Raw genomic sequence first — 26538 nt, forward strand, 5'->3', positions numbered from 1 at the left:
CACTCTGTCTGAGGTCGAGGATGATCTCAAGCAATTTGACAGGAGGGAATTGGTTAAAAGCAGAAAAGAGGCATGACATTATTCCCACATGGCCACATCAGTCACTTATGACCTCCATCCTGCAGAGGCGTGTGTCTGGGAAAGACGTGAAGGCACAGTACCTACAAGGACCGAGACTTACAGTATTTCACATGAGGTAGAAGGGGGGGGGGGGCTGACGTTAGCCATGGTTAATGTGCCTTCACTAATTGCTTCTCCCCGAGGGCCCGAGTTCAGAACACAGAAAACAGCCCTCGCCAATCGCTTCTGCCTCCGTCGCCACAGCACAGCGCAGCGCTCTCCAATCAGTATCACCCCACCGCTGCCCTTGACCATCATGAATCAGCCCGTCAACTTGACACGATTAAGACATGGTGTCAAAGCTGGGACAATGTAACGGCTGTCAGACATCAAACACACTGACGGTGGCGAGAAATCAGGAGCGGAGCCACACAGGCTCCAGGAACAAGCTCGAAAGTAGTCAGAAAATTGTTTATGTATTTTCATCTGACTACATGTGGAGGAAAACACTTCAACCACGGATTTATTGACTAATAAATACATTAATCATGATTAAAAGTCGGAAAAATAGTTTCATGCTGGCTTGGATATAGAGTAATACCAGTTTATGCTTATATTTATTATTATCTGGATGTACTCCAGCTTTATATCACAATTTATTTCAATGGATCCTTCAGTATTTCAGTCATAACCAGAATATAAATGCAAAACATCACGCTGTATAGTACGTGCATTCATGTTTCCTCCAGCACCCGTGACACACTGCACAGCTGATGGAATATTCTCAACAATTAATAAAAGCTGTTGCCATTGTTGAGCCTCAGCGTCAGATGGGAGAGTGGAGAGGGAGGCTGACACTGGGTAAATGGCCACGGGGCCGTTTGACACTGAGGCGGATCGCGCACGTTGAAGGCGCATTGAGCACGAAGAAGGCGCGTGACATTAACTCATTAACGAAGACCTCCCCATTCACTGCCAGCAGGTCAACTGGAACGACAACTTACGTAATCTCGAGACTCTTTCCCCGTTTCTCTGGCTTGTAATCTGATATTTGCATGGTAACTGAGTCAATACCAGGCAACACTTTATGAGGATGAGGATGAAACAGTGGGGTTAGTTTGATGACTTTAAAGTGAAATAACCGATAAGCATTTATATATCTATCTGATAGTAGTTAAAAGTTGCAAAAAATCTATATTACCTGGAGTAAAAACAGCACATAGCCTGGTTGTAATTGTACCATTACGCTGCTGTTTTTAATACTGAAGTATTGGGATTGCTTTACAAATCCTCTCGTTGATGTATGGGAGCTGCCTTGATGGGAGGAACACTGAGACGCATTATCCAAGGGACCACCGCTGAGAATCGACTGGTTTCTTCAGCTGGAAGATGTTTAGACAGAGCCGGGTCCTCGTGTTAACCAAAGGGGTCAACAGTCAGGGCCGTTTCAGGACAGCTTATTGACCACTTCTGCTGAACGCTCTCTGCACTAATGGAAAGCTCCAAAGCTGTCAAAATATATTTGCGCACAGTCTTTAAATAAATGAGTAATGAATAATACAAGGAGTCAGAGCTATGGACGGACAGTCATGTCATAATAGACTTCCAACATCTCACAAAGACTTGAACGAAAACCGCTGCGATGGAGCGGCCACTCAATAAAAAGACCATTAGGGCTCCTTGCTGTAGCATGAGGATCAGAAACATGATGGAAAACCAATAAAAAAGGATATTAACAAAGGAAGTCAGTTTACAAACAGTCTGCCAGCTGAATTACCGCCTTGTTACTGCCCCAGCTCCCAACATGGATCCCCCATACTTTAAGAGCAATAATACTGCTGCAAGTAAAACTGTGTGGAACTATTTCTGTCGCTCTGTTACTGTTTCCAAAGCCAGAAGTCATTAACAGTGTTGGGTAAGTTACTGAATCTTGGTCCTTGAACAAGTTACTGATTCCGTCTTTAAAAAGGAATGGAGAGTGTGTATTTAGCATATTAGTGGCTAATCTACTAAATATCTTCAGCTCAAATTATGGAGGAAGACGCTGAATATCATTTTTTAATGAAACGGCTTCAGGAACTAATGAGAAGAGACAAACTAACATTCTGTTGACAGCAGCAGATATTCTCATACAGGTAAACTTCAGTGCTGATCAGTTACAGACTGCTGTTATAGTCAGGAGGACCAAGTTGGCTCAGGGTTAAGAGGATCTTCCACCAGTAAACAGGAGCTTGTTGAAACAGTAACAGAAAAGCTCTTCGTGGAAAAGAAGACATTTGAACATTGATGTTTAGCAATGATGGATGCAATGTTCCACTTTTTGTTCCAACAATGCTAACAGCTAATCCCGATCACCTCCTCCACACTTAAAAGACAATACCGTCTGATAAACCCCTTTATGGACGAGCACATCGAATCAGTCTCTGCTATTGTGTTATTTGTCGACCAGTCAGTCTTATTTTTCTGCATTCCTCTCTTTGAATACGATTCAGGCTCAGGGAAGGACGATTCCAAACTGGGATTTAGAGCAGCAGCTCATCGCTTTTGTTCTTGATGTAATGCCTTCATTCTTCGCGGAGACAGCGGCGCAGGCAGCCAAAGCGAAGGCGAGCTTTCTGCTCACAATGAGAAACTCAGATGGATGATTCAGGCCCGGGTGTAAGCAGAGCCGCAGACGATGGAGACCATCCAGCTTCGAAGCAGCAGGACAACAGAACCGACGCTTAGGGATAGTGTGACACATGACAAATGGGAGAGCCTAATGAGGTTCAGATGTCAGTACAGGGAGAGCTAACATCACTAGGAGCGAAGAACTTCACATCTGCAAACATGCTGGGATTTATCCAAAACAGAAAAAAAGTTTGTCTGGGATTTTCCACAGGGAACTAAGGCAAAGGGATTGGCATCATCCTGCGAGTTTAGAGGAAGGAGGATGCAAACTCATCTCCAGGGTTGAGCGAGCAAATGTCACTTCAGGGTAGCAGCAGCGGCGGCAGCCCGGCGTTTCCTTCACAGCTCCTGTCGCCTTTCCAAATCTGCCTGCCAGTCCTTCTATCAATCTGTTCACTCCCAACTGAGGTCGCCTCTGCAGTCACGGTCTTGGAAGCAACCTTCTCTCACTTCATTGAAAACATCCTGTACTTGTTCGCTCGTGGGAAATGCTGGAAATGCAATGCATCAGAGACACGAAGGCACCAAAAAAAAAAAAAAAAAAAAGAAAGGATACTCAGTCCAACAAAAGTAATTATTAGTCCTTGAAATGTTTCCAAAGTTGAATATCATTGACACAGACACGAAGATAAAGTCATTTATAACACCATCAAATCCAAGGTTTCCTGGTCAAGGCCACTGCATTTCAAACTGGGGGATTTCTCAGATTTCTCTGATGAGGAAAACTCATCAGGATGATTAACAATGAGAGAACTTTACAGCACCAAGTCCCGGTCACTTCAGAAGAATATGAGCGAACGTGCTTTCCCAGCTCCATCAGAACACATGGGCTCGATAAAACTTTTATTTGGTTCTGTCGAAAGCCTTTTTTACCTGCTGAGGCTCAACAACTGGAAAAAGCGAGCGCCAAATATTTAGGAGAAGAAGAAGAAAAGAGTGGTTTAAAGGGTTGGGGGAGCTGTGAGAAACTCAAAGCGTGAGGATGTCACAGTACAGTGCACACAACTAAAAAAGGAGCAGAGCTACTGAGCAGTATCGATCTGAAAACAGAAACGACCCACTTCCTGTTTTCAGCCTCCATTCCAAACTTTGTCACTATATATTCTGCAACCGACTGGCTCAATTCAGCTCCACTGATCATCAGCGATTCCTGCTTATCAATGCCTTTATATCTGCAGCCACTGTGAGACATATAAATACAAAGCTTCATTTAGGAAGAAAAAAGACCCAACTCACTTTATATCATTACCTCAGAAACCCTGCTGCGCTTTCCCACTAATGCAATGCACTTCCATACAAAAGGTCAAACACGAGGGGAAAAACTAGAAACATTTATAGGCTTATGGAAGCTATATTAAGTGAACAGGGCTGTTAAATAGTTTACTGAACTGTTAAACATTTATCTGGAGTCTATCCAGGTACTCCTTCATTACTCCTCACAATTAAATGAATGCTTGTTAGTTACAGTCTTGACTTTATTTCCAGTGAGCAGGCGTAGCTGCGACTGGCGCGGTTCTGGGTGTCGCCTTTAAACCCATGCTGTCCCCTCCAGCCTGATCAGCGGCTCTGTGGGGAACAGGACAAGGTCTCTAAAGCCCAGAACACTCCCAGTAGGCAGACCTCGCCATGAACCCCGTCCTCTCTGCAGGTATGTTCACCAGCAGGAGCTCTGCCCCGCCGGCCCGGTCAATAGCTGCTCCACAGCGCTCACCCAAAGCCGTTCCTCGGACGGACGCCAAATCCCCACACCGATCGCTCCATCATACAGATAAAGAGCTGCATCTTCACGTGTAAAAACAACCCAGCACCAGCTGTCATTTCCCCAATTTTATTACAAACACAACATTTCATATCCAAAAGCAACAACAAAGAGTAGAAAACACAATTTTCCACAATAACTCTTAAGTGCTTAAATAGAAGTGATAGAAATTTATCATAACAACTATAATTTACAGATCTCGTGTTATTCTGAAGTAGAGGTGGTGGGAGGCAGGTTAAGTTGTTGAAAACTGTTGAAAACTGTCCAGCCTGTCTTTGTAAGTTAAAGTAAGCCGCCTTCATGACAATACATGACGGATGTCAATATAAAACGACCTTAGAGTTTCTTCCGCTTGGCACACTTTCACGTAAATTAAATAAAAAGTCTTGGTCTTCAATGCTTCTCTGGGTTCCGACCAGTTCTGCAACAGCAGGTTCCAATGAAACGTCCATAAACGATCTTCTGTTTCGAGTCTCACGACATGAACTGGAACATTTCCGGACTGACTGACTGCGACATAAATGTCTGATTCCCACTTGTTATTATCAACTGATGTTGGAATTGTTGGTTTCTTTCACTCTGTTTCCACCCTGGAGCTCCCTGAGGGTTTTGACTTCAGGTTAAAAACACATTGAGAATGTGAGCCTGAGTGACAGGTGACTGGAAAACCAAAAAGCGAGTCCACTCGTACCATTAAAGGCAAGAACTTAAGGTTTGACATGTTCTCTGTGGGAGCTGTACAACAGTGTCCGGTCGCTACAGAACAAGCACCCAGAAGTGGTAACGGGGGGGGGCTTGAACTGGCAGGTACTGAGGGAGGCTGCAGCATCAACCCGTCATCTACTTCAGGAAGCTGCTGGAGGGTGTTCAGAAAGCCAAGTCCTCACATGTTCTCAAGAGATGGGGCCATTTTTATCTCAAATGATCCACTGAGCATGTGGAGGGCATCACTGTCCTCTGAGGACCCGGCGCTCCCAGAAACACTGAACACCTACTGCGCTTGCTTCGAGGCCTCCAACACCATCGTGCCCTCCCGGCTCGCCGCCTCCCCCAAAAAGCCCTCAGTCATCAGCGTATACCCGATACAAGGCAACTCTAACTCCCTAGGCCCTCCTCAACATCTCGCTCTTCCCAGTGTCTCCCAGAAAGGTCCTTTCTTACACATTTGAATAAAACAGAATTGATGTAAATAGGGAGCACCTCATGTACTCCACACTGCCCCCTGCAGTGAGGCAGATCGCAACTTCATTGCACTTTCACATCAAATTGAAGCAAGATCTTTGGAGGGTGAGAACAACAAGGTGTCTACAAAATGCAGTTCAGCGCCGATCAGCGAGAAAGCAGAAGATGTGTTTGTGCAATCGGACGGGAGGCGAAGCTCAGAACAGCCTCACTCCGCTTGCATCCTCAATATCTGAACAGAAAACAGACATAACTATTTGGATCTTTGATAATTGTTCTCTTTCCTCCCCCTGATCCTGCTGAGTTATTGCTCCTGTAACACTTGGATTAAATACAGGTCAGGCTCGACCGGCACAGCTCACGCCTGACTATCATACGCACAATCAACAGTACTGCATTCATTAGGTATAAATAGGATCATTTGTTAAGTCTTACGTCAGATACCACATATTTACATCCAGAAGTTTCCCCCAATAGTCCTACAGGTAACAGTTAACAGATATTATCACAGTATATACGGTTTCATTCAAAACCTTCACAAAAATCCACAGTACACAAGAAATTTATGTATAAAAATAAGTTACAAATCTTGATAAATATTTTTGCACAAAACAGTTATAAAATATTAAGCATTGTCTGTCAAGATGACACAAAACAGTTTCTTTTTTTACATTACAGGGGATTAATTAAGGTTGGTGCTTCTTAAAACAAAAACAAAAAAAACATTCACTTGAGTTTCAGATGACCACAAAACTTTTAAAGAAGTTTTTTTTTTTCGTCCCGTTTTACACCACAGTTCGCTACAACAGTCATTCTGAAGAGACAATATTGAAGATAGAGGGGGGGGAAATAAAGGAGTGCAGCATAGTAAGTTTCACTTCCTTTTAGCGTCACTGTCGTCCCCCCGTTCAGCAGAGACAGATGAAGAGCCTCTCATCCCGCACAGATAAACCGCCCGTGAACAAGGATTTCCCCTCAAGTACGAAGTCCGCAGACGACTCCTCACAGGCTGAGCACAAAACAGGGGAGAGAGACACAGAGAAGGATTTGTTCTCAGTTTGTCTTCACAGAGATTACAATATGAAAAATGGGTTGATTCTGGCAGCTCAGACACGGCGCCGACTCCCTCTCACATCCACATCACACTCAGAGCCGCGCTGAACTCAGGTCAATTCATGGAACATAAACACCGTCCAAAAATGATGCGATGTTTGAAGAAGAGGGAGAAAAGTCAAGGATTGTGGCTTCAACGTGACCTTTTTTTTCTCCCCCCCCGCCCAGTTTGTGTTCCACAGGAACCATGAATCTGAATAAGTAATCCTCTGCAGGGATTTTTCACCACAGGAGTCCGAGCAACTGTGAATGCGCCGAAATTACCATATCATCACTGCCTCGGCATTGTTTGATCTACGAAACAGCCGGAAGAAAATGGACATTTTCAGTGTATGATAACCACAGTGTAGCGGCACCGCCATTACAGTAGAGCTAACACGCCAGAATAAAGTCCGTGCTACATCAATCAACACTGACGTGAACTTCAAAAGCGGCGCTGATTAAAGACACTGAAGTTAAAGCATAAATGCTTCTGACATCTTTAATGTACAATGATGGGGGGAAAAAAGCCAATACTGCCCTCAATGTAAGGCTTTTCAAAATGTGGGAGGATGAATCATAGAGCTTGAGCCACAGTGTGACCCCCAAACACCCCAAAATATTGTTAGCAGCTGCTGAGACCAACAGGCAATAAAACCCTCAGCGTTTTTTTATGCTAGCTAGATGCTTTCAGTTAGAACTATCTGGTGATTTCTCATACGTGGTCTGCAACATTATGCTTATAGTTCATGCCGAAATAGTTGACAGTTTTGTTATAAATTGAATGCCACTGCTAATGCATGTTTTTTAAGTTAAAAGGTAATGCAGTGTACTGAAACTGAAATTTAACTTTTTTTTTTTTTTTATTTAAAATTTTGTGACTGATTTTTAAGTTACTTTGCATTTGTAATAATTAAACAGACCTTAATTTGCTCAACCAGTTTGTGCGTATACAGCGATGAATCTGAACATTTGAACTATCTGACCAAGATCAGGATGGCACTGCTGACCAACCTTACTTATTTCACAGGACGTTCAGAAACTCTGGGTAAAGACTCCTGTTTATTAGACTCCACTCACTAAAAGCTCCCATGAGAAAGAGAGAATCAGTATTATTACGGCTGTCGGGTGTATCCGCCTTACCTGCGTTTCAGCCGCTTTTGAGGAAGTGCACTGAAAACACAGAGGGGGAAAAAAACAATATATTTACGATACTTTCACATAAATAGAACAAAGTAATTAAATTAAATATCTTAAATATCTCCATTTCTCCTCGTCCTGTCTGTTCGTGGAGGGACCCGGGCTTCCACACACACCGCCACATGCATCGACAACCACATTTGTTTGGGGGATTTCATGCAATAGGACAACCTTGACATAAATTGGCCGGGTGCTGACGGTTATATTCAACTCTGAAGCCAGGAGGCCAGAGGTGGCCCCTGCAGTTACTGAGCCTTCAGGTCTAATTAAAATCACTCAGCCTGTGTGCTGATTAGCACACTTGTGTGCCATATATCTCCGGCAGGATGACCACTGTGTTATTTCAGGCACGTTGTTCCTCTTTCAGGATTCATTTTCAGCCCTTTATGGGGGGTGCCATAAAGTTAACCTTGTTTTCACGTCTCTGTGACGAGTGTCCGAAGATCTGCGTGGCTGCACAGGACTCAAATCATAGCTCGGCTCATGTTATGACACACTTGAAGACGAAGCTTACCCTGTGTACCAAAACTGTGCTGTTACTTCTGTTACATCTGATGAACTCGGTTCAAACGAGCGGCGGTTTAGATTAAAGGAGCTGGATCTGACGATGCCCAGCAGCTGACCTCTTTTAGCAGATCAGTACAGTAGACGGCGTTCACACAGTCTCACACACACACATACACACAAATGTTTTTCTGCTCTCTGCTTCCAGAATTTTTATCCACTGAATCCCAGAACTGGTGCCACCTGCTGGTAGAATGTTTATTTTCTCATTAAAAAAAAAAAAAAAAAAAAGAAGCCCTGGTCAGGTCGGCTGAATACAGTATATTTACACACTTTCATCACTCCTTCATGTATTTAGTTGATATCATATATAACAGAAGTGTATTCAATGCAGCTGAGTGTAATGAAAAAAGGAGTATTTATCCACAATCAAATCAATAAGCATGAATGTATTAATTAATCATATTCAGAGTCTAAAAATCCAACAGTCTTGCAGAGTTATTGACCAACAAGGCTTTTCATCCATCAGTATATAAATCTCTGTGGCTGTGTGTGTCCGTGCACATCTGCTGGGAGCATCTCTGCACACTCACCGATAGATGTTTGGGTCTAACAGCATGGCTGTGTCCTGCGGTAACTGCGATAAGTGCACCACTTTAGTCTTCAGCTGGGATCGCTCGGTTTCATTTACCCACACATCAGGTAGTCTGCAAGACAATGCACACATGTGGAGACAGTGAGAGAGAGAGAGAGAGAGAGAGAGAGAGAGAGAGGAGGAGGACATGTCGGTCAGGCCATCGCCATCGCAGTTTAAACAAGAGCAACGGAGAGGAAATGGAGGATGGAGCGAGAGATGGAGGCTCAGTGAGTCCAGTGCGCACGTTAACGCCGTCCTCTCAATGCTGCGCCACATTTCTGCGAGCGACACGGCCGCGATCAATAACCTGGCAGCAGCACACGTGCACATCCAGTGTGAGCAGACTGGGTGTGACCGTGTGTTCCTGTGGAGAAGGTGCACCTCCAGAAAATTTGAATACAATGGGAAAGTCGACGTTTAAGATTGATTATCCACACACCTAAATATTTCAAACCTTTTTATTGCTTTATTATCGACTTCAGCTGATAAAGCGTTTTTCCATAACAGAATATTTTATTCAATGAAGATGCTGTTCTTTTTTTTTTTTCTATTGATGTTCCTTCACAGTGAAGGTTTACGGGGTCGGTGTCTTCGGCACACCGTGCCGCTCAGCGGCTCCGTTACTGTACCCGCAGCCGTTTCTGTGAGTCGAAGTGCAGAAGAAAGAAACAAAGAGCTTAGCAAGTCTGCTGCGCTTCCCCTCCTCTCTCCAGCTCCCACCTCCCCGTCTCCACCCCCAGCATTCCCCCGTCACTATGTGCGTCATCGCAGGAGCCCCGAGAGACGTGGACACACACACACACACACACACACACACTCTAGCAGGAGCGCGCACACACACACACACACTCTGCAGGCGGCAGTTAAGCGAGCAGGCAGCCGGCCAGCCAAATCACTCATTCACATGCCTAGTCAGCCCGTTCAGCGGGGCGGTGCGCAGGTACCGCCGCACATGTATTACAGTGGAAGGTGGAGGTGAAGTACAGCGGAGAGCAGGAGTGGCGTGAAGCGGCACACTGAAGGTCAGAGAGAGACGGAGGGGGCGGAAAAAGGAAAGTCGCCCATGCTAATGTAAAGCATGGAGCCTTTTACGGCATGCTTATGTGCCTGGGAGATGGCGCTCGCTCGACAGGTCGATCCGGTGAAACACTGCAGCCCCCTTAAAGCCTCAGTAGTTTATAATAACCGAACACCTCAGGTGTTAAATTAGAACTACGCCAGGATCGCATGTTATCTTTGCCAATGTAGGCACTTCAGCACAGAATGACTGGATGTCCGTTAGATTCAGACAAACGGGAAATTCTCTGCTATGGTCAAAGGTGCAATTTCAACCTAATTAAGCTGCTTTTCATTTGCTGAAGACAAAACTGAAAAGAAAAAAAGAATCAAGACCCAGGAGGACGTGAAGATGCCTTCAGCAGAGGAAAACCCAGCATCTGACTTCAGACTGTCACTTAACTGCAAATAAATATTAATGATGATGTTTGCATTTAGAAACATGTGAGTTAAAGGGGGAATTGCAGATGTAATTCCTATATTGTTCACATAAAATACACTCAAACATAAAGTCTGCACCTGAAGCACATCTTTGCTGTTTTCTTTCAAATCCATTGTTGTGGAGAACAGAGCCGAGACGCCAAAATTTGAGTCGATTTCCAAATATTCAATGCTCTGCCTGGGAGTGCCTCAAATCAAAAAGTACTTGAATTAATAAACTGACGATGTAGGTATTGATTAACTATAACAAATGCAAAGTTGCTCACTTGTGAAGCGATCTTAATCTGGATTCAGTATTAAACTTTACGGCCTATTTCAATTTGTGAAAGTTCAGGGATGGGTTGAGGCAGTATTTTCTTCTAGTTTTGGTAAAAAGGAAAAAAAAAAAAGTGTGATCCAAGTTGTTGCTCTTTTCTGACTCTGCTTGCCAAAAGTGTGTTCATCCCCTTTAATGGAGGGGAGAGAGGAAAGAGGAAGTGGAGAAGAGGCAGGTAGAAGACGAGAAACAGCCGCGTTCGGAGGGACTCTAAAGTTTAGGTTAGTCATGAGTTACTGTCCTCATCCAAAACAAACCTCCGATGACAGAAGAGGACCTGCACAGTGTTAAATGTGTGGTAAACACCTGTGAGTGTGTGCGTGTGTGTGTGTGTGTGTGTACTCTAGCACGTATGTGAACACAACGAGCGCAATGTGCTACTGATGAGTGATGATTATATTCTGATGAATGGGAGAAAAACAGGAAGACAGAGCTGAAAAAGTGCTCATCCACACACACAAAACACACACACACACACACACGCGCAGAGCTAAAAGATGACTCCACCCAAAGGCCCCATTCAGTCACACCAAGCCAAATAAAGACAAATGGATTTGTTTTATTTTCCAGTGACTTGGCTCGCCTCTTTATGAGCCGTAAATGTATATTGTGAGTGAAGCTGGTGCGCAGGGAGCCACCGGAGGAGTGCGTGTCCTCTGAGCGATGGCCCGCCTCGGCGCTTGAAGCTCCCAGCGATGACGGGAGCAATAGGTTTGTTATTGTGCAGCAAAGTGTATATTAAAGTTACAAAAAAAAAAAAAAAAATCTGAAAGGGCTTCATATGGAACTCGGCGGGAACGACTTGCTGCAGTGATAAACTGCGTGGCGATGCAGAGCTCAGAACGCCGGTTCACAGACTGGAAAACTCAGTGTAGCCGAAAAAGTGCTGAAGCATAATCCCAGCATCAGCAATCTGCAGCATAACTGCAAAAAGTCTGATGACTTATTGCAAATATTTCATATAAAAATGTTAATCAACATGCTAATTCTCTGCATTCATGAACGAGGAGCACGACGCTGCATTAACTTAATTATGAATCATATCAGGATGAAGAAATACGCAGGTAGAAATAAAGAAGCAGTTAATATATGTGCATGTATTATAGTTTATGAGACTAGTGCAATTCAAACAGCCTTTTCCCTTCTGGATATCTGCAGCTGCCTGCAACTAGTAAAAGTACAGTAAGCACATTTCTTTGTTTAAAGCTTTTTTTAAAAAAGGGGAAAAAAGGCAACGGATGTCTGTGTTGTGTTGTGGTTACAGTACAAGCCATAGGTTGCTAACCTGGTAGCTCCAACCTTGGTAAACTTTAAAGTGACTCTTAGTACACATGACAAAAATGCATTTATTTTAAAATAACTGAACAAATACTGCCAGAAAGGACAACAATCGCAACATTGAGCCAATTTTACTGAAATCTTTTCATGTAACATGCAGTGAAATGCCCAAAAAGCTGACAGCATGGCTTTGAGGCTAATGCTACTTTGCTAACGAGGTAGCGTTCATGGCAGCGACACCGATGTCTCAGCTCGGGTCTCAGTGTTGTTTTTTTCTGCTACTCTTAAGACATGCACTCAAAAAAAAAAAAAGAGTTCTTTTTAACATTTTTACAATTTCATTGGTGGTTTGTGGACCACATTGGAGCCACTTGAGGCCCTCGGACCCTATTTTTGACACCCCTCATTCTAGATTGTCCTCTGTCCAATGAGGGGGGGGAAAAAATACAGACCGAAGAGAAAACAGTGAAATGGAAGACAAAGGAGGTCCAGTCAGGCAGTTTTTGTGCCATGCAGCTCTGCTTTGATTCACTTCTTATGGAAATATTTACGGTGCAGAACAAAGTGACGTACAGGGGGGGCATTCCCGCTGCAGGAATGCAATTAAACAAACAAAAAATGACCATATATAGAGCCGAGACAGAATTACCACCGCTATTTCCTCAAAACGCGTCCAGCCACGGACTGTGGCTCATCACTGATTGGAAAGCCGTGTAAAAGAAAACACATTCTTATACCATGAATGGACAACGCTTATGATTCACGGACGAAATGATTGCTGAGCTCAAGTTCTACGTGCTGAATTAGTGTCGACAGCCTGTAACTAATGATTTCTTTTTCCCTTCTGAGAAGAAACAAAATGTATTTCACGGAATTGAAAAGTTTGATAAGTCTGAATTTCAATATGTTCAGTCCATGTTTGTGAAGGATTGTTTTGGCGGTTAGCCAGGAAGGGTGAAACGGCTCGATGTGTTCACTGTCAGTTTATTCCAGTGTTTATTATTCTGCAGCAATCAACAGCATGCACGGGAATCTATTCAACCATCCATCAGAGCACAGACACCAATTATCCCTCTCTCTTTCTCTCCCATCATCCCCCTCTGTGAACTGTGGGTAATTCATGCTCAGAACGGGTCGTGTTAATCAGTTACTCATTAATCCAAATGGAGTTAATGAGTGTCAGTCTGACTGTGAATGGTTGGCTCCGGCCTTAATAAACATGACTTCCCACATTCACACAGCTAATCATTGACTCGCACACACAACACACACAAACACACACAAACACACACACACACACACACACACACACAGACACAGTTGACTCCAGTGTTGAAAGTCATGACACTTGACGTCCGACTCAATGATGGCCATGTAATGTGCAATCTGAAGCTCAACTCGTCCCCGTCTCACTGCTGCCAGCGGTTCAGGTGTGGATGTTGGCGTTTAAAGCTCAATAAGTGGAGAAACTCAACCGAGGCGAGCAGACAGTTAAAAATCACTCAATCTTTCACTACGCATTCTTAAAAAATATGTTTTCTGAAACGGGAAGAAAAAAGATACAAGAAAAACAGTTAAGTACCAACACAGTCTAATCTTAATAGAAGTACTGATCCGATGCTACTGTACTGTTTTATGTTTTAGAACTGAAATCTCTACATGTCTGAAGATTTTCAGTCATGATAAAAACTAGACTGGTTTGAGGTCTGGAAGATGTTTTCACCTCCAAACTGAAATCCTTGAAAATGGTAAATAAACTTCACTTACACAGCACAGAAACACACACGTATAGGATCAATCCAGTGTGTTTTCATCACTGCAAGACTGAGACTAAAACAAATCAACAGCAAGAAGCCAGGAGCTTCCCTTAAATGGACCATATCTCAATCCCATTTAAATTACGCCACGTAAACACCGCTATATGACTAGACTGGTTCTATCCAATCGATTAGTGTCAATGTAAAAGGCACACGGGATAGTTTAGTTGAAGCTTAGTGAATTTCAGCCATGCAGCATCACCAAGAGACACTAAATACACTGAGAAAACCAAATAAAACTCATCACATTCAGAACTACTTTGCTCACAGATGTTTTTTTAATTGCTACTACACTTTTAATTCCACTTGAATAATTTAGTCAGTATTAGTATTCTCATCCAAATCATCTTTTTTTCCATGAGAATTTGTACTATAAGTTTGAACTGTAACCTCCAGACTAGAACAAAAATCCTCGGATCACACAGCTTATTTTTTCAGGGCTGTTGCAGTTTTTTTTTTTTTTTTTTTTTTTTCCCCTGTGTGAACGGCACCACAGAGGTGAGACTGTGTGAACAGGTGAGTGAGCGCAGCGGCATTTCCATAAACATTAATGACTTCCACATCACACCTCTGTCATGCTTTCTGTCTGGAAACCTCCTCGCCGTGTAAAACTCGCACACCGGGCGGCCTGGGCTCAACGCGGCGTGAATCACTGGAGGGAAACTGCTCCCGTCGCACAGCGTTCCTGTAAAAGCGGCTTTTGTTTTTTTTCCATGTGAAACGTCAACTGATAACAATGTTGACTTTATATCTGTAACTTTGCAACCTTTTCTCTCAGGAGCAACGTGTACGCAGCCATCGAGCGCTTTCTAGATCCCTTTAGCTTACATTTAGACTGTCGAGATGAGCTTAAATAACACATTCATTTTAGAAAAAAAGAACTTCATTTTGGAAGACAACTTCAGCACCATAGAAGATTAAAACAAACCAGTATATTTCCCCGCTAACTTTTTCTGTACTTTTCAAGCATAAAACTGAAAAGAGCAGTCGGCCATACAGGAAGTGTTGGATTCAGGAGAGCAGCTGCTTGCTCCTGTGTGGGTCGACAGAGCGTCTCACTCTTCTCCGTTAATCAGCGAGTGCATGTGGGCTCATTCTGCCTCTTCCTCACATTTCTCTCACCCACACCCAGTTTGGGCCCACTTGTGTTTTCTCCACTTCCTCCACTCTCTGCCTCATTTATTCTGCCTAAATCTGCCCGAGAGCCTCGGCATCAGTCTCCATCTACGTCGCTCGCTTTGGAATTAATCTGCGCCGTCTTTCCCCGATGACCAAACTTTGACTGTTTCTCCCATATTTCCTTTCTCTCTGCAGCTGATTAAACTCCCACATGCTGAGGGAGGAGAAGATGGAGAGGTTTGAGGGAAAGGAGGAGGAGGAAAGATAAAACGGTACAAATCTGACAGAAGAAAGGGGGGAAGTTTGCTGGAAGGCGCAACTCACGTGCCGTTTTGTGATGCATCAGCCAGGTTGCTTTACCCAATTAACTTTATTTTTCACCTTGTCTGACCTTATTTTTTTTTCCACTCTTCCTTCACATTGAAACATCTCAGTTCTCTTCCGAGTTCTTTATTTCCCAACTCCTCCAGCCTTTTATTCTTGGTCATTCTGTTCTGATTATCTTCAGAAGCTGTGCACTCAGGCCTTTTAATGCGAGTGTGGGAGACTGGCGAGAGCTGCCTCTTCAGCCGAAGCGCTGCTGAGAATTACAGAGCGCTGTCAATCTTTAGCTCCCTCCATCCAGCCTAGTTTGCACACTCTAGAACTGTGTAAAAAGAACAATTGAATAAAATGTGTTGTGAAAAAAGGCGCAAACACTGAATGATGGTGCCTTTATGGTCAAATTCGCACTAAATAAAAAAATGAACTGACTGGAATTCAGGCAAAAAATCAGCACCGAGCCCGGAAAGGAAGAGAGACTTTTGAAGAGTCCAGTCTTTTCCCACCACTGATGTGTCTGTCTAAAAACACAGAAGCACATCTCTGGTAATGTCTGAACGTCCTCTGAAGGCAGCGTATAAGACCTGGACTTACAGGAGACCCAAATTTCAGACCGTAAAACCTTTCCACAACACATTCTAGATCGGACAGTGGATGGAGATTTATCGGGAAGCCCTGATGTGAAGGAGGCCCCCCTGCTGTGTGCGTGACTGCATGAAGAGGAGAACCGTAAAACTATCAGACACAGACACACGCACGTTGATGTACACTTATGCACGCTCACAGCCCTGCGGTTCAAAAAGGTAATGTTTGTGCAAATGGTTCAAGCTTTACATGGCTGAGTATGTGGGAGATATTTCAACATGTAGCATTAGACTGCATTTTTTCAACAGAGTAATATTCACAAATGTCAAAAACTCATCAGCGGGCCTCATTACACACGTTATGAATCTAGAAACTTTCCAAAAAGCATTTGTGAAACAAGCTGCAGACTTCTTCTCATGTTAAATCTGTCAGAATTTCCATGGTATTTTATTGAAAGGTTTTCTTTTTTGGGAGGAAGTGTTTGAAAAAAAAATGTGAATGTGTGTATACACTATCACTTACATGCAGTATTTCCTTTTACTTCAGTGTGTATTGCAAGTAAAATAAAATAAAAGTTGGCTGAAATTCACCTTACAATGGAGGAAGAGTTTTACTTACATGTCTTCAGGTGTCCAGTGGAGAAGAACCTTCACCTTTCCAGATCCTTCTTTCCTTTTTGCGAGCACCTGCACAGAGACGGTCGAACAAAAAAACACAGATTAGATTAATTAAGGAAAAGTCCAAGGAAAGTACGGAGACGATCACACAAGCATCCAGTAACTGGTGATTTTCCCACTTTAACGCCGATTTCTGGCGTTCCACATTCACACAAATGTGTCAGGTTGAGCCTGCGTTGCAGCATCCTTTCTGGTCTGTGGAGACCGGCTTCAAAGACATGTCCTCATCTTGGCCCCGTTTCTCTGATGCATAATGAGGCTACATGCTTCAAACGTCTTACCCAGGAATACGGAGGCTGATCATTACACTAACAAGCAAAGCGAGGACTCTTAATAACGCAAACAGAAAGCACAGCCCGGTCTATAACATTCCCCTGTAGCACACTGGAAGGTCAAGAATGACATGTGGACACTGGATTCTTGGGAGGCGGGAGGTTTGTGTGTGACGCAAAGCGTTATCTTTTATCGGCAAATCCCTGCTCCTCCCGCTCGCGCGCTGTGTCGGGGCCAGATGCTTCCGCGCTTTGCACAATAACGCTTTTAGCCGAGACTTGCTCCGACTTCACGATGCTCGGTGCAGTAACCTGCCACATCGCGTCGACTTTCACTGCGTTACCTGTTCGAATAACTCAAATCTGGAACGCCCAACATGGAAACACAAACTTCAAGGCCTTACTTGCAGCTGAGGTGATACCAGATTTCCTGAATACTTGGCTGATTTTTGTTTTGTTTTTTTTTTTTTGGGGGGGGGGGGGGGGTTAATGCATAACATTACATCTATCATGCTGTGTTGGTTTATAGTAAAACTGGTCAGGAATTCACAAATATTGTCATGAGGGAAAAGAAAAGTTAGAAAAATAACCAGGAGCGTCAAAAATAGCCACATCTCAAATCTCTTACGTCAATGGCCCTTTTTTTTTTTTTTTTTCCCTGAGAGCGTCTGTTTTTAGGAGCGCGAATGAGCTCACATGTGAAGAACTTCTCTTACGCACGCTAATATCTGAAATAATTTCTCCGACTCGGGGGACTCGCTGCGGGACTGATAGGAACTGGTTTGAGGACAGGAAGCTTCACAGAGACGCAGGCCTAGAATCACTCTACGCCTCTCACGGCTTTTCATCTTCCAGCAAAAACACGTCCGCGTGTACGTCGGCCTCAGTCGCTGCATTCATCCAACACTCCTCTCAGGTGGGAAAAAAAAAAAAAAAAAAAAAAATGTGTATTTTCTTTAGCCGTCTGGCTGAAGTTTAGAGAAAGGCGAATGTGACACAAACATGTCGAGTTGCAGACTGATTAACTTTTTTTTAAAAAGGAATATTTAGGCTGGGCTTGCAGAAATGCCTTGTGTTCTTTCTGGATCAGATCCTTCACATTTCTCTGCAAGCGTCTTTGCAAATAGCAGCCGAGTTGTTGAATGTTGCCTCTCGACTGTAATAAAAGTGTTCAGGCTTTAAAACGAAAAAAGAGGAAAGCAGCTGTGAGCTGAGCAGCAGTGAAGAAACTGACTGACGTGCGGGAAGCTCGGTTCTTTCTTCTCACATTTTGGAGCATTTAACTGGTTCTGTGAAATTATCAGCACCTAATAAATATTTACACACAGCAAGTACATCAGGATGTGTATTCACATTAGTGTGAATCCGCTGGCTCTCTCTGACTTTGTTCGTCCACACGAAGGCGAAACGGACCTTTCCCACTCCGAACAGACAAAAGACTCGGCCGTGCCGGCTGCGGCGGCCTTCACCCAAGTCGACCGGGACCCTCGGGGGTGAAGCCCACCACGGCGGCCGGCTGCGTTGCTGCCCTTTTAATTAAAAATGCATAGCTGTTCACCCGGGTCCTCGGGCTCCTTGAAGCACCCGGCGAACGGTCACAAGTCGGCGCCGCACTCGAGAGGGCGAAGGCTGTGTGCGCGCGGAGGCCGAGGATGAAGAAAGAAAGTGGTTCGTGTTTAAGCAGCATGAAGTGATTTGCGAAGCGAGCGGTTTCATGATGGCAGTTCGTGCTTTAAGAGGCAGATCTTAATCTTCTACAAAGGAAACCGGGGATTGAAAGAGGCTGAAAGAAAGAGAGAGAGAGAGAGAGAGAGTTTGAAATAGGAAGAGAGAAAAAGGGAACGAAAGAGAGAGAGAAATCAAGAAACAGAGACAATAGAGGCAGAGAAAAGGGAACGAACTGTAGATGTAAGTGTGACTCCAGAAAGCTCCGACAGTCGAGGTGAGAAGGGGGGGGGCTGCTAATAGTGGGTGCCTGTCCAGAGTCGGGGGTTCAAGCTGTGGATGACGCAGATCGGTGCAATAATAAAAATATCCCATCATAAACATGGCCGGGTTCCTCCGGCGGGTCAGCAGACCCACTGGCCGAGCTCCACAGAACCCCCGCGGCTCTGCTCCGTCTCCCCGGGCCGGGGAGGGGAGGGTCCGCTGGGGGGGGCTCGGGGTCTGGCGCAGCACCGCAAGCCTTCCGCCACAATCCTCCAGAGGTTAGACAAAACGAGGAGGCATGCCCAACTGGCCAGATCTCCTTCCGATTCCATGACCCTAACCTTCACGTGACACCCCCGCCCCCCCTCTGATTGGGCTCTTCCTTCTCCTCAGTCGGAGTCCAAATATGCAGTTACCTCTCTTAACCTCTTCTCAAGCTTTATCTCCCCCTCTCCGTTTTTTTTTTTTTTTTTTTTTTTGTAATTCCTGGCTGCGGCGGAGCAGCTGAGGTTTGTCGGAGCAGAGCAGAAAAGCGCTGAACGGGGCTGTTCCAACAGAGAAACGCTGCAGTGAGGAACGCTCTGACGTCAAAACCATAATTGCTCTTTAACATGAACAAAAGCAACAGTGAGTCCCTGTTCAACCACACGCTGCATTTTCAAAAACACTCATTTAGTTTGGGGAAATATGATCGGCCGTGTGTGCACGCTGTATAAATTAGCTCCACACTTAAACCTGACTGGGTCATCTAATCTGTATTTGCTGAGTGTGAGTGAGCTTAAAGTCTCTGTGTGATCATTAATACCAGATCAAACTATTATTTTGAGTCAAGTGTCACTGAAAGCGTCTTTGTTCTCGTTATTTTCTCTGTGTTTTCATTCTGTTGAACAAAGCCGTACCCTGCAGTAGTGGTTAGCGACCTTGTGCGATTCTGCAGCAGTTTGCATGTTCTCCCAACACTCTGGTCTCCTCTTACAGCCTAAATGCATGTATATAAAGTGAATCTGTGTCAAACAGGCGTGAATGTGACCGTGTCTCTCTGTATTTTTGCTCTGTGAGGGACCGGCGACCTGTCCGGTGAATCCCACAGCGAGCACTGGCTTCAGGACGTCTGAAGATGGACGAATGGATGAATGTACATAACAGTACAGATGATTTTCTTTCCAGGAAGATATCCGGTTATATGCCTGATTGTATCTTCAGATGCTAATGCGGTTAATGTGGCTTCATCCATATGTCAAGCACTAAAAGACGGCTCAGCTTTCATCTTGAGGTCGGATATGTAGATTAATCTATTGTTTCTGCTTGGTTGGCCAGTGGCAGCATGCCATGGCAGTATGGTTCATAAAATGTATAATTTATGGCTTGGTTTCTCACTGGAGGGAAAACATGAACATTTTTCTCAACGGCAGGCTGGCAGCAGGTAACACAGAGGTGACCAAGGTGTTTGGAGAAAAGATAAAGAAAAAGGATCGTATCGGGCAGCAGCAGAAACAAACACTTAAAAAAACAAGGATCAACATTTACAGGATCATTAAATACAAAACTCCTAAACAGGAGACAGACTGCTCTCTGGTGGTTCTCTACATTAACAGCATTGACTCATGGAAAAGAAGACCTGCCATTCACACACGTTACGCTGAAACGCCTTCAATAATTAATTAGCTCCACTCGGGTGTTGATGAATATTCTCGTGAAAGTATAAAGGGGAATCTTTCCCTGGGAAACAAACGCATTTCCTGCCAGTGCTCTGCTGTGTCTTCCATGTGAAGGTGCAAAGGCACTTTACAGTTCATTTATAATGAATCGTGTGCCGTGTGGCCGCAGCGGACCACACAGCACACATCCAAACAATCCAATTGTCTTTCCTGTGAAGCCCGATTCACAGAAAAACAACAGCAGGCCTCGAGGCGTTTCGACAGGTTCACTCCGAGTGCAGGAGGAAAAAAATCCGCTCAGATGATTGGAGGCAGACCTTCAAAGAGTGACTCTTCAATGCCCCCTCTTGTCTGGAAGGAAAACTAAAGGAGTGGTGCACACATGCGGCAGCAAACACAATCGAGCATTTTTAATCTCCCCAGAGAGGCGTGGATTGTGATTAGGATGAGAGTGAAGAATAAATCTGACAGAAATGTATTTTTTCTTGCCGAGTGATTTCAGATCGCTTCATTCTTCTTCAAATTTGTCACAAGACTGATTTTATGTGCAATACTGTTTACACTCCCAGGGTGTGATTAAGGGGCAGCAAAACGCACACATCATTTGGACGAAGTCAAAGCATGAAAATGCGCCTGATTCTTTCCCTCTGGATCCCTCCTGTTGTGCCGGAGCCCATTAAAGTGGAAACAGACAGTCAGACATGCAGAAGTGCAGCACATACCGTACTGTGAAAGACAACACTGTGGCCGTTGCCCACACTCTCGATGTGGGTGGCGAGGTTAAGACAGATGGCCCTGTGGCGGATAGCATCCATGGTTTGGGCATCGAAGAAGTCGTGGGGCCTCGCTGGAGGGGAAAGAGGCGCAAACTCAGGCGGTGGCAAAGTGTAAGAAACATTTCAATACCAAAGACACGTAAATCAGAAAAACAAGACGAAGGCTTTCTGTAACAAACCACAACTGCAGCGAAATCATCTAATCATGGAAAAATTAAATAATCACATGAATACAAGCTTGGACAACGACTGGCAGGTATTCTAAAAGTATCAGGAATGTATTTGAAGAAAAAAAAAACACGTGTTGGATTATTTGTGTTTGAATGTGATAAGATTTAGTTTCTCTTTGACCTTCTGCAGGATGAACGACTCAAGAGAATTTCAACAATGACAAAAGCAACACACACGAATAACCATTCTAATACTCCTATTAGAGGAGGAATGTCAAGTATGAAGACTTCAACTGGGTTCAGTGCAGCCCGCTGAAAGATTCCCAAAATATGAGAAGAAGCCTCTAGCTATGTGAGAAAGTCCCAGTTTTCCCAATTCAGGTCACTGCTGCTCATCAGGTGTCCACGCGAGGGCGCACTGTTCGCAGAGTAGAGGCGCTTATACACAGATCTGACCAGCAGATGGCGCTAGAGCTTCTAACAGAGAGATCTGGCATGAAGCAGAGAAAACTGAGGTTCCTGCGGAAGTTACATTCATTATCATGAGGATGGGTTTGAGGAAATGTGCAATTAAAATAAGTAAATGCAAACTATTAAAAAATATATATAAATCAAAAAAGAGAAATTCAGTTTACATTTGTGGTTTGAATTAAACTGAGGAATTCAAATTACTGATTGGCCAATTTTCATTTGAATCACATTTGTTCAGAAGATTTTCATGCTGTAATAAAGACACAAACCTGTTGTTCTGTTCTACTGAACTGATGTTTTCACTTTAAGAAAAAAGAGGCTTCGTTTTCAGGAAGTTTATCATTGTTAGAACTCACTAATAATAAAGGAGGCAAAAGGTCATTGTGTCGTAATATGCAACTGATGACAGTCCCTGTTAAAGCTGAAAATGAATTTCATCAATCGTGTTGGCGAGAAAACCCAAATTCAGATACGTCTGCAAAATTTCTACTTCGCAATGAACTGGTTAACAGATGACGGGGATCCCCTTGTCTCTTGTCTAAAAAATGTGAGCAGTTTAAGGGTTAAGAAGTATTTCAGAACACAGTCCCTGAGAACTGAATGAACGCTGTTTTTCTTGTTAACGAAGCAGACAGAAGAAGAGGAAACACAGTGAGGTGGAGTTCGTGTGCCTGTTAGGTACGTACGTAGGGAGCACCTGCGTTTGTTCTTGAGCTTCTTCCTCTTGTTGAGTCCAGCCTTGGAGGGCGACTCCTCCTTGAGCTTCGCCTGGCTGGACATCTTGGAGGAGCTCTGCTGGCTGAAGTGACTCGGTACGTGGCGAGCCAGGCCTCCCTGGGAGGCGAAGCTGGCGTTGCAGCCGCCGACCACACACTGCAGCGGAGACACGTGAAAAAAACGCGCATATTGGTCGACATGTCGAGGCTGTATACGTACGGACGTGAGGACGTGTTTTGACCTTGAAGGGTTTGTCTCCACTGTGGGTCAGCATGTGTCTCTGGAGCCAGCTCTGACTGGTGGACGGCGTGTTGTACACTTTGCAACCTTTCCACAGACACACAAACACCTGAGGAGCAAACAGACAGACGTGAGGGAGAGCACGGTTTTATCAGAGGGCACAGTCTCCGCTGGACAGTAAATGAGGTAAGGCGCGTCATAAAACAAGAGAGCAAACTGCAGTTTAAGGTCAGTCCCCCTATCGCATTAACAAAGTCAGCACTGCTTAACATTTACTGCGTTTTTAGGATTATTTATCACTCAAAAATGTCATGCATGCAAAAAGGTGATGTCAGTGTGTCACATGGTTATACAACAAGGAGGGAAGCCCTTCACAACTTCTTACAAGAGCCAGGAATCATATCACCACGTCTGAGGAGAACACAGCCATTTCTAACAAAATATTTTAAGATTTGACAAAAAAAAAGAAAGAAATATTTTAAATTAGGCAAGTGAATCATTCTGAACTCCACTGTCATGTGGAAACTACATAAATACTGTCGAGAGAAGAAAAGCTCAAGAAATGGCCCTTACAGATTAACCTTTTTTCTTTTTTTTTTTTTCCATAAATAAGGCCTCTGATGAGCAAGTGACATCTAGAATTGAAGACACAAGGTCAGTCATGTAACCACTCTGAGATTAATACTTCCTGCTTTGAATGCTTTAAAATTACAATAAGTAATATTTTAATAACTACTTATTTGAAAGATCTGTAGCTGTGGTCAGTCACTGCAGTCTTTACATCAGGCGCAGCTCCAAACCTGACAGAGTTACACAGCCATGGTTACGATACCACTTCGATCAGATAAGACTCTGCAGGTGCAGCGTCAATACACCATCAAGTGGTACAGGCTGCAGAAACCTGAGGAAGGTCCGACTGTGCTGGCGTCGCATAACGTAACATCAGAACGTTACAGATGTGTCTGAGATCGCCATTCAAACAACGAGGCTGGTGATAAACTACTCAGCCACTTAGCAGTGTATTGTGTTTCATGACTTTTTTCCCTGAGTCAATATGTTTTACCCCTAAGATAGCCTAACAGGTGTATTTTAATACAACATTTGTACCTCAGATGGAAACAACCCCTTTGATATTAAAACATGGATGAAATGACTATAAAAATGCACATTCATGTCTATGTGAGTTTCACCGTTTGTCTGCGTTCGTCCTGTGATTTACTGGACATATAGATGCACCTCGCGAGCTGGGATTACCTCCAGTCCTCAGCAAACCTTCAGCTGAATAAAGATGCATAGAAGATGGACTAGTTCTACAGTGCAGCTAAGGAGCAATTACAGCACTGTTCAGTCAATCATCGAGAAAACAATTTAATTCTAGTCTGAAAAACATTTTATGGTCATTCCGGCTTGAAAAAATATTTTTTATCCAGTTCTTTTAATTTTCTTATCAAAAGTTTTGGCAAGAGGGATTTCTATTGGTTAAATTTTGAACAAACTTAAATATTCTAGCCATCATCCAAGGCTTTTGAGCAGAGGAAACATTGTTGCGCCTTTAGGGTGAAGCTTCAGCAACAGGGGACACTACAGGACCAGGCGACATGTCAGACTAAATCAAGAGGAGCAGCATAAATCCTTGAAGCCTACTGACCCCTCCTCGCTGCCTGTCCACATGGATCCCCCTGATGTGCTCAGCCAGGTCCGGACTGGAGTTGAAGCACTGTGGACAGAGGTCCCAGCAGCAGGGGTAGGCCAGCGTCTTGGTCCCGGAGGAGCCGGCGCTGCTCTGTCCGTTCATCATGGCAGGGGTGGAGCGCCCGCTGGACACCGTGCTCTCCATCTCCATCAGGGTGCTGCTGATACTGCGGCGGAGAGAAGAGGGAGGGCGGGGGCGTTTGGGAGGCAGTAACACGGGCGTTAAACACAGCTCAGCACAGCCACAAAAAGAACAGGTGCAGATATTACTTGCCACATTAGATAGTCACAAACCGTGTAAGCCTCCAGGCTGCAACAGATTCTCCATGCATGCCACTTTCCCTCGCATCAAATCAATTCAAACAATGATCTTCTTGGTACGACACTGTCGAAATCCCCATCTATACCTAGTTCTGTATTTCTATTGATTGATATTAACATCAATTTTTCTTCATGAACTAAACTGATGGGAAGAAAGTCACTTTCCCCAAAAAGTTATTTAAGAAATAAAAATCTAAACTCATTGTTTTGGAACACTGGTTGCCAAACCTGGAATCCAGGGGCATGCTGGGGGTAAGCAGGTGGCCATTTTTATGAGGATTTCAAGCACATAGGAAGCATATGGCACATGCTCCATTCACCATACCCTCCATCAACAGCTGCCAACTCAGGGCCCCAGACCTGCTCTGACACCGTCCAGAAGGTTCTGGCTTCACTGTAATATTAATATATTAATATAAGTAATGTAATATAAGTCATAGTTTGAGGAAGAGATCTGAGAGGTTTCTCACAGCTCCAACCTGAAGGACAAACAAGGATCAACCTGGAGAAGTGTTGGGAGAAGTGACAGGAGAGAAACCCTCCATGCAGGTTTCAATCATGCAGTACTGTCCACAACAGGATTTGGAGGATTTTTTTTAAGCAATGTGTCAAAATGAACTCCTGAGAGATGAGGAGAAATGTGATGTTTCTGGACTAGAACCTGCACTGCAAGGATCTGATGCAAATGAAAGCTTTTAAGCCTCCTGAATGCAAAAATACCAGACACAATTACAAGACTCTCCCAAGCCTGTCTGAGCTCGCATGTGGCTAATCAACTGGCGTGCATCCAGTGTCAATATGAAACTAAGTGTGTGGGATCATTTCATGTCTGGCTGGTGGCGATGGCCGTGCTCTCCCTCACAGATGTGACAGGATGTCACTACCTGTCACCAGCAGCTGCAGCTGCTGCTTCATGCCCATCAACCAGCTGTTATTCTCCCACCGACCTGTCCTCGGAGTCCATGCGGCTCAGCGGTTCCCCATCCGAGGAGGAGATCTCCACGCTGGGCCGCCTCTTGTCTCCCAGCTCTCCGCCTCCGCTGCTGCTGCTGCTCTTCTCTCCATCTTCACTCGCACTTTTGCTCTTCTCGTCAATCCCCGCACACCGACCCTCCTCCGCGGGCTCCTCCTTGGCCTCTTTATCCGTGTTATCCCCGGCGGGCTCGCTGTTACCTTCCCCGGGGCTCCGCTCGGGCTCCGGTTTGAGCTCCGGCTCCTCCGGTGCTGCTGCTGCCGCTGCCGTCGCCTCCGACGCGGCAGCAGCGCCGTCCGTCGCAGCCTCTGTCGCGGCCTTGTCCGCCGCTGCAGCGGGCTTCTCCTCGCCGGCTCCCGGCTCCACCTCTTCCGTCTTCGGCTCTACGTCGCAGCCTGGCTCCGGAGCTCCGTGCTCGGCGGGGGCCTCCTCTTTCTCCTCGGTCGCCTCCGTCGGCGGCGCGTCGCTCTCCACGCTCGGCGCGGGCGTCTCTAGCGGGGCCTCAGCAGCCATTTCAGCGGCGGACGACGTGAGACTCTCCGGGCTGTAACTCAGTCCTGCCCCGCAGGAGGGGGCGGGGCTCCAGCGCGCCAGCCGCGCTCTGA

General features: G+C 44.8%; 1 protein-coding gene across 1 annotated transcript; it reads right to left on the reverse strand.

The window, feature by feature from the left end:
* Positions 1–4548: 4548 nt before the first annotated feature.
* Positions 4549–26490, reverse strand: LOC115392148 (zinc finger protein aebp2). Its single transcript, XM_030096678.1, has 9 exons — positions 25908–26490; positions 24596–24806; positions 22949–23056; positions 22677–22863; positions 21296–21420; positions 16656–16723; positions 9061–9174; positions 7907–7936; positions 4549–6680 (listed from the first exon to the last, which is right to left on the reverse strand). Exons 1-9 carry the CDS (start codon positions 26444–26446, stop codon positions 6674–6676), a joined length of 1389 nt encoding a protein of 462 aa, XP_029952538.1. The 5' UTR covers positions 26447–26490; the 3' UTR covers positions 4549–6673.
* Between the last annotated feature and the right edge of the window lie 48 nt (positions 26491–26538).

This window comes from Salarias fasciatus, chromosome 7, assembly GCF_902148845.1.
Source record: "Salarias fasciatus chromosome 7, fSalaFa1.1, whole genome shotgun sequence".
Lineage (NCBI taxonomy): Eukaryota > Metazoa > Chordata > Actinopteri > Blenniiformes > Blenniidae > Salarias > Salarias fasciatus.